The 15,370-nt window shown below is 44.5% G+C and overlaps 1 protein-coding gene across 2 annotated transcripts in view; it reads right to left on the reverse strand.

Annotated features, from left to right (window-relative positions):
• CUNH15orf52 (chromosome unknown C15orf52 homolog) overlaps nucleotides 1–15,370 on the reverse strand; it is a 131,604-nt gene that overhangs the window by 85,850 nt on the left and 30,384 nt on the right. The window contains exons 2-5 of one of the 2 annotated variants that reach the window (XM_019518998.1): nucleotides 13,949–14,062; nucleotides 11,979–12,083; nucleotides 11,009–11,071; nucleotides 10,442–10,606 (exon numbers count right to left, since the gene is read on the reverse strand). In XM_019518998.1, the coding sequence (XP_019374543.1) occupies nucleotides 10,442–10,606; nucleotides 11,009–11,071; nucleotides 11,979–12,083; nucleotides 13,949–14,062 (447 nt within the window). The remainder of the gene's footprint in view (nucleotides 1–10,441; nucleotides 10,607–11,008; nucleotides 11,072–11,978; nucleotides 12,084–13,948; nucleotides 14,063–15,370) is intronic. The other variant, XM_019518999.1, reaches the window with a different exon arrangement.

The following is a 15,370-nucleotide window of genomic DNA, read 5'->3' on the forward strand; positions in this document are numbered from 1 at the left end:
CCCCCCCCCAAAAAAAAACAATAAGGGGAACTTTGAATGTCACAGAGTTCCAACAGTGAACTACTAATTTACAGCGTATACATACATCGACTGAGAAAATCTATTTTATATCAGTGGTTGCTACTTGGTGCCATTCAAAAGTGAGCAAGGTGATGGTGGGTCTTAATCTTAGACATTACCTCTGTCACCATCACATGAAGCACTCAGCAGATTGGTGAAACACTGAACAATTATTAAGAATGAAATAACCCCTCCGCACTAGGGGCACTCCTTACAAAATAAGGATAAGATGTATTGTAAGAAACTGAGTAAGAATGCAAATGCTACTGGTGGGTTACAGTGGATCTGCTCCTGCTGAAGCAGTATGGTCAGTTCAGCAATATAACTTTTTAGAGTGTCAATTACCAGCTGCATAAAAGGGGGAATTCTCACTAAAAGAGAAAAGGTCCAGATTTTCATCTGATTTCAGATAAATCAGAGACTTGGGGAAAACTAAAGCAGACTCATTACAACCAATAAAGTTAGGAAGGTCAGAATCAGTAGTGGTAAGAGGCTGGGGCTGTAGAGCTATGCAAATCTGTTGTCTGCTGAAAGCCAGTGTAACCAGAAAACCAGAAAGAGAAGCCAATATTTAAATAAAGTCAGCAGGTTAAAGGGTAGTGCTTCATTAGATTTTTAGCAGATACAGCATGAATAGGCAATTTATCGCTAAAAGTAAATGCGCTTTAAAAAGAGTGTGGAGCACAAGGCAGGCAATTAACCAGAGCGGAGATTATCAGAGGAAGAGGTAGGGTGAGGGATGCTTTGCTTAAGGATGATACAGGAAACAAAGCTATTTGGTAGGACTGTCAGGAAGTGAAAACAACAACAATGCAAGATTCCAGAAAATTGACCAGAGTTTCTGGAAATGTTCTGTCCTATCATCCTTCTTGGATACTTTCATCCTTCTTGGCAAACTAGTTTGCATCATCTTCATTCTAGCCACTTGATTTAACGTACATGAGTTTTTGTTTACTACTTTTGCTAGCATAGCAGGCATTTAAAACTCTCACACATTAAAACAGCCTGAGAGAATTCTCCCAGATTTGTTCTCCTGGTAGAACAAAATAAAAGACACAAAACATTTTTGTAACTATCTAGTTGGTCTAACAACCTGCAACATGAAAGATATTGAATTTAGCTGTTTTTTAAATGAAAACTTCATAATTTTACAAGAAGGAAGCAAATTTACCACCTTGGAACCTGAAAGCTGACACCCTGGCTCCTGCCTATTGTTCCAGCTAAATCTGCATGTTCACAGAGCTCAAAGCTGCCCCAATACAAGAGAAATTCCTTGCCCAGGAGAACAGTCCATCACCCCACACTCCTGTGAAATGTGAACTATTATAACCAGAAGGAAATATAATTAAACGTCCTGCATGACACCAGACAACATTGAGGTAAACAAGACTGTTCCAACTTTTATCTGAGCCTAATTTGTACCAAATGAACTGTTCCAACTGGGAGATCTTACAATACCTTTAGCTTTCCTGTGAGATATGAATTTTCATTTCCATCTAAGAGAAATGTTACAATCTTTGCATTCTCCTATGCCTGAGGAAGGGTCAGTACGCCTGAAAGCTTGCAAATAAAGAATTTTTTTGAAAATATCTAGTTGGTCTAATAAAAGAGTTCTGACTCCTTTCTCCTGGTAGAGAAACTTACCAGGGGCTGCATGGAAAGACTTAAAATGCTGAGGTCCTGAAGAATAGAGAGCTTGCAATGCTGATACTGTGCAGCTGGGATAGGTGGAAAGGGGAGTGGTTGTGCATGCTCTGCAAGCTCCCTTAGCCTGCCTGGCAAGAGGTTGGCAGCACTGCATAGAACAGCCCTGATTGGCTGACCCAGATTACCCATGGTCAGCCTGTGTTTTCCTGTAGCACAGCATGGGGATTGTGAAGGGGGCAAGTTCTGCTCCCTGTAAGACCAGCAGAGTCAAGTGAGTGTCATACTCTCTCTCATGGGGGGAAGGATTGCTGGAGGACTGTGTTCTCTTCTGAGAGAAGCCAGCCATAGCATGTATGGACATTTGCTGTCCCAGAAGAAACTGTTCTGGAGCAATTTAAGTCTGGCTGTTCCTAAGTTATTTTTCTCTTGGAGCAGTCATTTTTACTGTGGGAGAAAAAAGTCTGAACATCTATACTCCAGTGGTTTCTCCTAGGACAGCAGTACCTCTTCCAGGAGAAACTGAATGTCTATACGAGGCCTCTGTTATTTCACTTCTCTCTTGTTCTCTCATAATGAAAGCCTAGAGTCAACCCTACACCTGCAATAAGAGTGCCTTGTGGGAAGTACTGTGTTTATGTCACTCAGCTTCTGGCTGAAAAATGCACCCAGGATGGAACATGCACTCTGGCATGATGTGCATCTTCTTGCCTTTCCCTACTTAAATACAACAACACTCTCACAGAAATGCAGTGCACTCTGCGGGTCTCTACAGAATGGGGAGAAGCAGCTGGAAACTGCTTAAGTCCAGCTGCTGGGAGTCTGGCCAGGCTCAGTCACCAGTTTTGGCAGTGCATTCACTAATTCACAAATGCCAGTGATACAGGACTTGAGCCAAAGCCTATTGATTTCAATGAATGCTGAGTCAGGTTTGTCATAATGTTGTGCTTGCAATGAAAACCCCCCACTAAATATGCAAGTGGGTATCAGGGCAATACCCAATTGGCACTAACAGCTTTTTCCATGTCAGTGGCCCCAAATGTGCAAAGCTTTCCGTGGGCAGAACTGCCATGTCCTTCTGTGGAATTACCATGCATGGAAAGTTTGCAAGAATTGGCCCTTAATCTCATTCTAGAAAAACCTTCACAGCTAAATGTTTGTCAGACTCAGAAGAAAGTCTTTTCAAAGCCTTATGAAGCTCCAGCTGCAGCAAGGAATGAATTATAAAGGCCAGTTATGCCTCTACAGAGTTCTTCCGCTGGCCTTAAACTCCCTTTTCCATCTTCTCAATGACACTGATTTGAAATTGGTATAATATGATTAGAGGTTCTGATGTTAACTGTTGGGATGCATTTGGAAATTGTTATAATTGCCTTGTTTATATTGATTAACTGCTCTATTATAACGTGATGTATATGCTGTATTGTAACCGGTGTATTTTAACTTCACAAAAATTGTAGTGTTAAAAAATGCCACTGTAAGGGAAAGTTTCACAATGGAGCAAGTTTGAGGAGGAAAACAAAGCTGAACATTTCTTTGTTTTATGTTATTTTCTTGCCAGTTTTCCCTTGTGCTGGCTGTCTTAAGAATTACTTTGGTTTCAGTGAAAATTCTCTTCTTCACAGCCTGGCCATTTGATCCTAATATTGGCCACAGAAAGAAAGCCACAACTGAGTCAAATCAAATAAAGTGATTTAACTAAATTACTGTGGTTTATGTCTCAGAGCTTCAATCACATCACAAGTGGGGCTTTCCACTGCAGTTCTGATTACCAGAAACCAAAGCTGAATTTCCAACTAGCCACTTCTCATACGTCCAGAGCACCAGTGACACATTCAGTTCCAGCAAATCAGTGCTTTTTACCTTTTCGGACTCAAGGCACCCCTCAGGAAAAGCCAGCTCTTAGTTTTCACTCTTTTTTTTTTACTACAGAAAAATGACAGAGCAGTTTTTCTGCTTTAAAGAGGTCAGAAAGACCACAACTATGGATTTCTATTTGAAATCTCCAAGTTTATCTTGTGAATCATGTTTGCAAACCTAACAGTGCTAACATTGTGTGTCATCCTTGAAAGAATCTCAAGGGACCCCAGGGTGCCATGGCACTGTGGTTGAGAATCACTGCAGTAGTTAAACTCAACATTAACAAACACCATACATCTCAAGAGTCTTGAAGAGAAGCGCTCAACCTTTTGGCCCAGTGGGCCAAATTAGCAGCATCTGGTTTGTCTCCATGATGGATCCAGTTGCTATACTTGATCCGGTGCCTGGGTAGGCCAGGTTGACCCCAATGCAGCCCCACAGTGAAAATGAGGTTGACCTGGCCCTGCAGAGACAGATGTGGCCATGCCCCAACCCAGCCTTGCAGAGAGGGAAGTGGGGTGGCCTAACCTTGCAGGGGACAAGGCCCAGCCCCAACCCAGCCCCATGAGGGGAAGGGAGCATGGCCTCCTCCTGCGGAGGAAGGGGGCATGGCCAGGCCCAGCCCTGACCAGGTGCATGGGACTTGGGAATTTGACAGGAGGTAAGCAGGATGTACTAATAGCCACTGCTCCCCCACCACCACATTTCGTGATCCATGAGCAGGCCTGTGGGCTGGAGGTTGAGTACCTCTGGTCTAGAAAATGACTAAACCACCCTCTATCTCTTTCACATACAAACATGCATGGATATGCATAAATACACATATAATTATTTCCCTTTTAAAAATGAAAGTTGATATAACCTAAAGGAGGATTATGAATTAATGGAACTGAAATACATAAATCAATGAACTAATTTTCCTCTACCAGCAGTCTGAATTAATGGGCTATGTTTCCCACTACCATGTAGGAGACATCGAGACCAACGTGTAAAATGATGATGTGATTTAGTAGCTAGTGCGCTGCACTAACATCATTCAAAACAGTGGTGACACATAGGGCATTGCAACCCCCTGAGAGCACTGGTGCACCCTCTGACAGGCAGCGCTCCCTGCTTAGGTGACGGGCAGGGGAGGCAGGCACAAGCACCAGTGACCCCCTGCGAGCACTGGCCAGGGAGTGAGGGTACCAGGTGAAGCGCTGCTGGCACTTCTGGGACCACCACTTGTGCTTCCCAGTCAGCGTGATTGGTCGCAGGGGGACCCTCCCCTCCGGTCGCTGAATGGCTGCTGGGGGCGGGTCTCAGGTGAAACTAGCCACCCATGATGCAAAAGAACTAGATCCTAATCTAGGCCTTGGATTTGATGTTGTAGATCATGCAATGAGCTTTAAGGGATGCAGTGGATTTGGGATAGATATATGCACATACCATCATTACTACAACACTACTCATTATTAATAGTTAATAAGCACAGGCTTACTCCTACCATCCTGACTGAATGGCAATCAGAAATACCATCTTCACTGGAATATCTTAACATCTAAAGCTTCCTAGATATGAAAATGCAACTCTATAAGAATTTAATTAAGCTTATTATACAGTCTATCCCAATAGGGGTTTAGTTCTGCTCCCACTGAAGTCAATAGCAAAACTCCCTAGCTTCAGTGAAAATAGGATCCGAATATATTAGACCCCTGGGCACCAGAGCACTGAGGTCTGTATCCTTAGAGTACTAATTCCTATTTTTCATCAAGCCCCTCTTGGCAAATAACCCTTGACATAATCAAAGATGCAGATTGCATCTGTCCACAAAGAATTCACAAATGTTATAATCAATGCCCTGACCTGACAGAAAAATTTAAATGTAAATTAAAATGTAAATTTTTCATGATTTCTGCCTTTTCTACCAGTCTTTGATAAAGCTGGAAGACATACTTTTCTGAGTCAGTGGCCACATCTACATGAGACACTGACTGCACAGTAGCTCGTTACTACTGCACAGTAGCATCACATGATATGAAGCGTGATGTGATGCTCCTGCACAGTAGTAACAAGCTAATGCACAGTTGGTGTCACCAAGAAACTGTTTGGGGATGCTACTGCATAGTCACACTGGTATTTCATACCCCTGCCTCTGAGTCAGCCAGTTAGTTCTTTATATGGCTCTTCAGTCCAACTGGAAGCCACCAGGATGTCCCCAGCTTCATCTTTTCTGACCATTTTATTCTTTGCATAGTAGCAAGGTTTCAGCTAGGTGAAATGTCTGTTTATATCAGCTTACTGCTCTGATGTTGGCTCGTGACATGTACAAGTAGATGAACAGAAATCTCCATCATCTTACAGTTATCTGCTATACTTGTTGGTGAGGAGACAATTCCCCTATAAAGACTCTGGGTGTGTACAGAAGTTCTCCGTGCGGGTTTTACAGCACCATAACTTACACCACTTTTTATGCCACTATAAAGTTACAGCACTTTTAAACATGACAGAAGTACAGTGTTTTGTGGTGGGGGCCTCTAAGCCTCTGTGTACTTTCCAACCTAGGAGACGGGGGACACTCTGCAGCCTCCTGGGACTTCTCTGTTGGTCAGAAGTTTGACCAGTGTATAGAAGTTATTTAAGTGCTGTAGTTTGTTAAAGTGCTATAAAGTACACAACATCAAGTTTAATACCTAATTTAACAAGGGTTAATTTAAAGTGCTGTGCCCACTTTTAAAGTGCTTGTAAAGCCATGCACTTCTGTTAAGTCACAGCAATAAAATGCTTTAAATGGTGAAAAAAGCAACTTTTGTACACACCCTCTAGTTCTGCTTATCCTAGTACCTTTAACACTGTGTCCCTAGATCCAAAACACTTTGCTTGCATTCCTTCTGCCCACACAAGTAGGCTTTGCATCTTGGCCACAGTTAAGGCTGCAATTTTTTGACTGTGGTGTGCTGATATGTCTGCTGGTATGTAGAACATTCACAAGTTCCTAATTAAAGGATTTTGCTCTTCTGTTCAGGGTCATACAAACAGACAAATTTGGAATTTTTCCCTCAAGTTAAATTGGAAAGGACTGTGTTGGTGCTTTGCTTTCCTCTGCACCTCAGAGCATGCTACTCTTCTGCAGAGTATATGTTCTTCCTTTTGTGATCAAATATTAACCAACTACTTCCCTGTTGTTGCAGTGGCAGGACATTGGTAGTACCTTCATCTCCCCTGCTTTTTACCTGTGAAATGTTATAAGTGTTCTGCCTTGTATTTCTGTGTGAGGGTTTGAAACGTTGGTTTTTGGGAATCTGTGAGTAAATCATAGGTGACTGGTACGGGGTGCAGGGGGGTGCATGTGCCCCCACCGACAGCTGGCACTAATATTTTCGGTAGGGCTGGTGCCCCCCCTGACAGGGCCGTTGCCATCAACAGCTTCTGTGGGTGTTCCCCCAGATTCAGGAGGCACCAGTCACTCATGGGGTAAATGATGATCTACAAAAGCAGGGGACAGGACTCAACGGCCCAGGTAGCCTTCCAATCCAATGCGCCTATGTTTGTGAATAAATCCCAGCTCAGCCTTAATTCCAACAACACAGTGGCAGTGCCAAAATGAGGAGGAAGCTGTGGAAAATTGTGACTAGTTCGGCAGCAACTGGAAACACAGAACGAGTATTAAGTGTAGGATCAAGTCACAAGAAATGATGAGTTGGAAGGGTTCAGTTCTTTTGAAAAAATAAATATAATCAATAATTAGTAAATGCAAGAAGTCATTCTGTAGAAAACAGGTGAAAGATATATGTGACTTAAATCAAACATAAATTGTTTTTCTCGCTTCGAAATGTCCTTTAGGGTTAGTAAAAAGTGTTGAAGTGACAGTCCCCACTGCAGAAAGGGCCACAGGTTTGCAACTTTCTAGTATGCCATAAGCAGGATTTGGAATGAAATGACCCACCCCCCTTACAATTGACTGCACATGTTCAGCCTTCATATTTAGGCAAAAGGTGAAGATTATTTGCAAAGGTGAAATTAGCTCCAGTAGAGAGGACAGTGGTTAGTGACATCCAATGACACATAAGACTGCCAACAGTTTTTGTTAAGGTTTGAACATATCACTGGAGGGTACAACAGGTAAATGTTATAAATAGTAGGCCTGTGCAAAGTGGCAAGTATTCACTTCAGATTCAGATTTGGCCAATTTGGAGGACAGTGATTCGATTTGGAGATTTGAATCACTGTCCCAATTCGATTTGGCTGAATCAGATCGGAAAGATTCTGTGCCACTTCAGAGATCTGGCCATAGATTAAACAGGCAGCACCTGTTGGAGTTGGGGGAGTGGGGAGGGAAGAGGTGGGAGATGGAGGGATTGGAGACAGGCTGGGATTGGGACAAGCTGCCCAGCCAGGGCAGGGGGGGACACGTTACTCGGGGAGGGAGGCGGTGGGGGGTGTGGGATACGGATACAGCAGCGCTTGGAGCAGGGGCTCTGCCCTGCTGCCACTTGCCCAGCTGGGGGGTGGGGGGACAGGATGCGAGTGCAGCTCGCTCCAGGTGGAAGGGGGCAAACACCAGCATGGCACAGCTCCTGCTCCTAGCGCTGCCGTGCCTGCACCCCCCACACCGGGCAGCAAGTGGTGGCAGTGCAGTGTTCCCGCTCGTAATGCTGATGCAGGTGCAGCAGTGCTTGGAATGAGGGCTCTGCCCTGTTGCCGCTTGCCCAGACGGTGCAGTTCGAGGCGCAGCTCGCTTGGGGCAGAAGGGGGCAAGCGGCAGCAGGGCAGGGCCCCGTCTCCCAGCATTGCCACACCCACATCAGCACTGGGAGCAGGGGCTCTGCCCTGCCGCCGCTTGCCAGCCAGCACAGCAGTTGCAGGATACAGGTGCGGCAGTGCTGGGAGCAGGGGTTATGCTCTGCTGCTGTTTGCCCCCTTCCGTCTGGAGCAAGCTGTGCCTGCATCCTGCCTCCCCGCCCCCCATCCCAGCCTGCAAGTGGTAGCAGGGCAGAGTCCCCACTCTGAATGCTGCCACGCCCACATCAGCCGCCCCCCTCCACAAGTAATGTGCCCCCCTGCCCTGGCTGAGCAGCTTGCCCCAGCCCTAGCCCTAATCCCCACCCCCCACACCACTTCTCTCCCCGCTCCTCAACAGACTTACCCGCTGGAGGCAGCTGTGTCATCTGCCTGTATAATCTATGGCCAAATCGCTGAATCTTTTCCAAATCTTTTTCCGAATTGATTCGGGTGCTTCAAATCAATTAGGAGTTTTAATTGGTCTCCTGATTAGATTCGGTCACCGAATTGAGCTGAATCTCCTCCAAATTGAATCAGCTACCGAAGCTTCATTCAGCCATAATAAATAAGGTATATTCATACATATAAATAATAAGTTTTACACAGAGAGCCACTAAATGCACCAGTTTCTGGTTTTTGCTACACTGGGCTGGATTTTAACTATAATGCTGTAAATTCTAGATCTAGCTTCAAAGCTTTCTTAAAATGGACTCCAGATTCACATATGGAGTTTTAGTTCAGGCCCTCTTCCAGTTCAAACTGGTGCTGATGAAGCCTAAGTCTGTTTGATACATTTTAAAAGTCATCCTCTGTGAAGCACCAGTTTCAGTTTCAAGTTACAGCAGGTAGCATCTTTTCAAGCTCTCTTAGATGTAATGGACTAATAATGATGGTTTCTTATCAGTAAGAAAGCAAGCTGTGAGTGTAAGATGGGGGAAGTAATTCCCAGTATTACTGGGCTTGGAAATGGGATGTCTTTAGCAGAAAGAATCCAGGCAACCAATCACAGGAGCGTATTTAACAAAAGGAGTCTTTTTATATTAATTCTGAACTTGATTGTTATGCCAAGGAAGTAACTGCAGGAAGACAATGAACACAGCCTCAGTTGGAGAAAGAAAACTGACCAATATGCTAACCTTGGTGGCATATAACAGGGAACCGCAACCTCTTAGCTGCAATCAAAAGGGAAGGAGGACTTTTTTAGCCCACAGGGGCCAACAGCTACAACACCCACCCCAATAAGAAAACAGACCCAGAGACTGGGGCCTGCTAAGGACCCTGTGAAGGTGCCAGATAGGAACAGCATAAGCTCATTAGGTCAAGTAGAGGCAGCTGAGCTAAGCTGCAGCAGACAGGGGTAGGCTGATTATGAAACAGAGAATAAACCCATGCGTGTAGCTGGTAAGCCAGCTGACAGGAAGGGGAGGAACTCTGGAGCACATAAAACAAGGGCTGGGAGCTAGCAGCATAGTCTGACCCTGTAGGCAGCAGGGAATGGGTCTCCTGCAGGAGAGGGCTTCAGGAGACAGGTTGGCCAATGCCTTAGCTGTCCCCTAGGGCTGTAAGGAGAAAACCAAGGGGAGCTCAGGTGACTTTTTTGGAAAGCAGTTGCTTGTGTTTATGTTTTGATAATGCTTACTACCAAAGGACTGGATGATGGCTGTAGGGGAAGGGGAGGCCATGGGCAGGGGCCTGAGAAGCATTTTTCACTACTCAGGCTGAGACCCAGGAAGCTTTTAGGCAGTGGATATGGCCTGAAGGGTCTCAGCCAGATAAAAAGGCCTGAAACCAGGCAAGTGGCTGGGGGGCCTGAGGGCCCAGGGTTGATTTTGACTTAAAGGTCTGTGACAAAGGGACCACTGAGAGTCATCTGCAAGGCATAGGCATAACTATGGGGATGGCTGGAGGTTACAAACCTAGCCCCTAAGGCAACTAAGGTCCTCTTCAAGAGGGAGTACACCCATGGGGTGACACACATTTACCAGCAAGCTGAGAGTTGTGGCAGATGAGATCGCAGGTGGAGGAGGTCAGGGAACATGGACACGGGGGTACTAGACTCTGGGGAGGGTGAATACCTGAGCCTGTTACATGGCACATCATCATTTACAAGACTCACCTTAGCTTTGTTATCCATAGTAACAGCCAATTGCATTCTCTTCCCCATCCTGAATGTGAACATATGATCTGCTTCCTCCTCTTCGTCATCTTCCTCACTGCCAATTCCAAACCCTGGGCTTGCTGGGAAGCTGCTTCCCCATTTCTCACTCACCACCCTTTTCTCCTGAAAAATAAACCCATCTAGTTAGCATAGAAGTGTTTCTAGTTTGATTTGGGGGGAGGGGGGTTCCATTTTACAAACAACCATAGGGAGCTAGCAAGTACAGAAATGTCAGGATTTGCTTCAAAGGACGGTTTTGGCTCATGTTGCAGTACTATGCCTTCTTCCACAGAATGAAACAACAGGCGCATTGTCTGGTGAGCAGTGAAACCCACAAATCTAAGTAGGTCTGGAAAATCCATTGCACTTACAAATCTGACATTTCTGACTGAAATGTCAAAGGCCTAGAAAACAAATAATACTATAGGTATTTTTAAAATTCTAAAGGTTAGATTGTGCAGCCCTAAGTTATGGTGGTCATTGCCTGCTGAAATCAATGTGACTATCACGCAAATAAGTGCTCACCATCAAAAGGGCTGGGCAACCTAGTCCACAGTGTTCAGTCTGGTTAATAGCATCTTTCAGGTCCTGTAAGAGAGAGAAATGTGTGCAACAGTGCACATCTGCAGTCAAGCAAGGGCCAGTGTGCTGCTGAAAAGAAGGCAATGCATTCAACAAATGGGCCTAATGAAGTAATTGTGTGAAAAATCCAACATCAGAGAAGAGGAACAATGGTACAGTTTGGGCTACTTACTCCATTAGCTTTGCTGGCATTGCATTCACTTTGACACAGGACTTCATGCAGAGTTTACAGCAGGACTGACCTTGTGATCTCTGGGCCCTAAGCTGCTGCCAGGGGTGGATCAGACCATGAATTGCCTCCCCTCTGATTCTGCTGGTGAATGGGAGGGGTGTGTCTGTTGATGATTTGTTTAATCCCCTCTATAAAGAAAAACTAGGTCAGCCCCTGAGTTGCAGAATTTGCAGAGAACCCCCAAAGGCCATTTGCTTTGTTTGTTCTAAGGCTAAACCTTGTTTAAAGGAAGAGGAAGGAAGGCCCTGTTTTGAATCTGGCTTTTGTTTCCTGAGCATGTTTTGCAGTTAAGTTTCTCTCTTAATGTGCCTATAGAGCTTCTAATTCAAGCCTATCCTTGCTCTTTTTTTAAAGCTAAGTTGCACCTTTGTCTGGAAGCTCATACATGGCAGGGTGTTCACGGGAAACTCTTTTCACATCCACCTATCCATATTGGTGCACATACCAGCATGCCTCCTGTGTATGCCTGGGAACTTATTTTGTATGGTCAGGCTTATGTAGGCCTGTGTTTGAATCTATTCGGGACTTCTAAGTCCTCTGTGAGTGGCTAGGGTCTGAAGCTCTGTATTGTGGTTGTCCTGTTACACATGCTATCTACTCCAGAGCTGGCATCTCGAGGTTAGTTAGGACTTGATCCTTTCAGAAGGCATAAACTTATACCCAATGGGAGGCAGAGCTTACATTGTGAGTCTTGGTGATGGTTATAGTAAGGCCATCCTGCTTGGTCCTCCTGGAGGTGACAGCCATTCCTTCTTGCTCTGCTCGCTTTCGGTCCTCTTCTATTTCCTAAAACAGGCAATCCCATACCCCATGTCAGCAAACTCTTAGAGGCCTATGGTAAATGACACCTTTTCACACATAGTGCAGGACCCTCAGCTCTTTGCATACGTATATGGTTGGGGGTGGGGATGTCGACCATAATAAACCAGGACACCACAGGCTAAGTAGTTTCCCAACCTCATGTTCTTAGAGACATGGTTCATATTCATATTACATAGGCCCACCTCAGCATTAAGGAAGGAAGTAAGAGGGGGAGAGAAAGAACACTGAAGTCAATGTGTGTCTTTTGTCAATGTGCCCTCAGCACAGGTTCTTCTCCAAGGAAGTTGTAAGAGTGCATTGGTCCTTCGTGCATATGTACCTCCAAGCACCTGTTGTTGGCCCCAGTACTTTGAAGTACACATGACAAGGAGCCTGCTTTTCAGGAAAGAGTAGCAGAGAAGAGAGCTCCTGGGAGAGGGTTTGCCACATGGAGCACAGGATGGCTTGTTTAGGTTTCTTCAGTTGCCATGTAGAGAGGAGAATGGATTAGAGACCTCAGATGGGTCAAGGCTTCAAAGAATCCTGAACTAGGGAATGCAAGTATGTGAACCAAACAGAGGGCTGATGGACAATGGACCCTGGAACCTGGGCTCTGAGACCTGGCTGTGTGGGAGGACTGCAGATGGGAAGTCCATGCAGGCATTTTGGAGGGGTATGTTTGTTCAACAGAAGCATAGCACATGGCTTGGTCTGCAGCATTCAGATGTGGATCCAAATGACACCCTCCCCAAAGTGTAGAATTTTGGATTTGGTTTCGGGTTCAAATTCCTTATTGGTATATTTTGTCCTTGGCTGCTGACCTCCTCTTGTGCTGGGAAATCACCTTCAGAGTAGGCTCCTGAACATGCCTTCACCTTTAGACTTTTTCAGCACATGCACATGCACTGAAAGTCCTCCCTCCTAATTCATGTGAGCAGGGCAGAATTAACTAATATGCTGCTGAAACCTAGCTCTGTGATTTAGCCTGACATGGGTTTAAACTTCTTTCCTTTCCTGGCACCTCTGCCTAATACATCAGTGCTCTGCATAAATAATTGGATCATCTTACATATAAGAAAGGACACAAGAAGGCAGCAAAATATGAAGTTATCCTCCCTCCTGGCTATTCTAGCAACAGTGAAAAAATCAGGAACCCCCGGTGAGGAACCACTGGAAAATATACTGGGGCAGTTCAAAAGAGATTGGGCACTCCTAAAGATTAAGAACAAAAAGACAGAACCCAAGAGATAGGAGCCATAGAGGAATGGGAAGCCATAGGAAAGCCCCTGAATTGGAAAAGTGAGGAGCACATGTTATATAAAAATGGATGGTTGTGGGGGAGCGCTAAAAATGTGTGAGGGTGATGCTGACTGAGAAAGAAGAAAATGTTTTAAAAATTGCATGAGGAGGTACATCTCTGTGCAACTGAAAACTACAGACAGCAGTGAATATGCGAGGCCTGCAAGAGGATAGCCTGGTAATGAAGATATATTACCTTCTTGCTATAAATTGGCATAGCACCTCTGCTGTCAGCACAGATAGGGCATTCACACTAGCTGAGACTAATCCAAAGCCCTCACCCACATTTCTGAATCTTTCTTTTGTAAACCCATGGGAACTCATTCTGAAACTGAATTTTGTGTACAAATCCCCCCGATATCACTTGCAGTTCAACGGATAAAACCCAAAGGCAGAATTTTATCCAACTTTTCTGCATAAAGACACTGATCTGACTTGGTTCCACATTGCACTGATAGAATAACAGGATGCAGAAACATTAGTAGTCATAAACTGTTAGTAGAAAAGTCTCCAGAAAGGAGCTGAAGAAGATAGAATTGGGGCAGACTTACCTGGTATCTTCGTATAAGAGCTTCATTCTTTTTCCGTAAAGCCAGGATTTTCTTATCCAATTCAACATCTTTCTGCCTTTTTTTTCTCAGCACTACATCATCCACAGCAGCATCCTAAAAAGGCAAAAACAAGAGGTTTTCTCACTAATAAACCACAGCCAATAACACACAAACCTCCCCACTCTAGTTCTATGTGCCAGAGTAGGGACCAAACTTGGGAGAAAAAAGGCACGGTGCTTTCCCAAGTTCTATCTCTTTTAAACCCCCTACGCAAGATTCTGCTCCCAGGAGACTGACTTGTTTAAAACAGAATTGTCCTTCTTTTGTACACGCTTGGATCAGCAATGACGTCTGTAAGCTGCCATCGTTAGGCTTCAGTGTTGAGTCAGCTGAATGGGTTAGTACACACGTCCCTAAATGATCATTCAGGTACTCACAGGCACATTCCATGGCCTTAGTTATTTACTCATGATTCCCATTTTACTCATTACCTTTACTCAATACCTAACCACAGAGGTTAAAGATTTAAATTATTTAAATTCTGGTGTACAAGATAGTAGCCTCCAGAAATAAAGGCAGACTCAGGTACTCAAATGAGACCTGGACGAATACACAACAGTACAACATACTGGCATAAAGGCTATACATTTTTTAGCTGTTGCTGTTTGTTATGTTTGACTGAAGCAGCAAAGTAAAATGCTGGGTGTTATCTACATGTGCACTTCGTGTGCAGCAGCATTAAAAATGGAATCGCCTGAAGGGATAAGAAGGGCTGCCCTGCAGGGGGACAGCGCAAAGAGACAAAGTTTGTCCCAGTAGGGAGACCGTCTGTCCTGAGGGCGAGTGAAGCTGCTTTGGAGGTAGCCCTCTTGGAAGTGGGAGGAGTGATCTAACCCCAGCTGGGCTTGAATGGGAGATGTTAGCAAAAGCCAGGGAAGAGTCCTGTGTGATGGCCAGAACCAAAGAAATTAATAAGCAATAAATATGTCCTTCTTGGAGGCATTTGGAACTTTTGTCTAATATGAAGCTTGTATTTTTGTAACTTGTAACTGTTTGTGGAACTGACTAGGCCTCAAAGACAAAGCTCTAGCTGTGAAATTAGCTAACTTAATAGTTCTCTCTCGCTCAGAATTTAGCCTTGATGATGATAACAACTGGATTCAACTGCCCAGCTTATCCAGTACATTTCAAGAAAGGACATCTCAAAAAAAGCATAGTCAGAGAGTTTTGAAGGGGCTGGATTTAGGTGGGGTAATGTTAATTTTAAACCTGAAGATGTTGTGTTGCAATTTGCTTATTGGATAAACCCAAGCTTGGGCAGTAACTTATTATAATCATTTCTAACACCTTTTAACCCCATAGGATAACAGCTATAAAGCAATATTATGAATGGCTATATAACTAAAAAATTAGCATAATTAG

This window comes from Gavialis gangeticus, unplaced genomic scaffold, assembly GCF_001723915.1.
Source record: "Gavialis gangeticus isolate Ggan-Ray unplaced genomic scaffold, GavGan_comp1, whole genome shotgun sequence".
In the NCBI taxonomy this organism is placed as follows: Eukaryota; Metazoa; Chordata; order Crocodylia; family Gavialidae; genus Gavialis; species Gavialis gangeticus.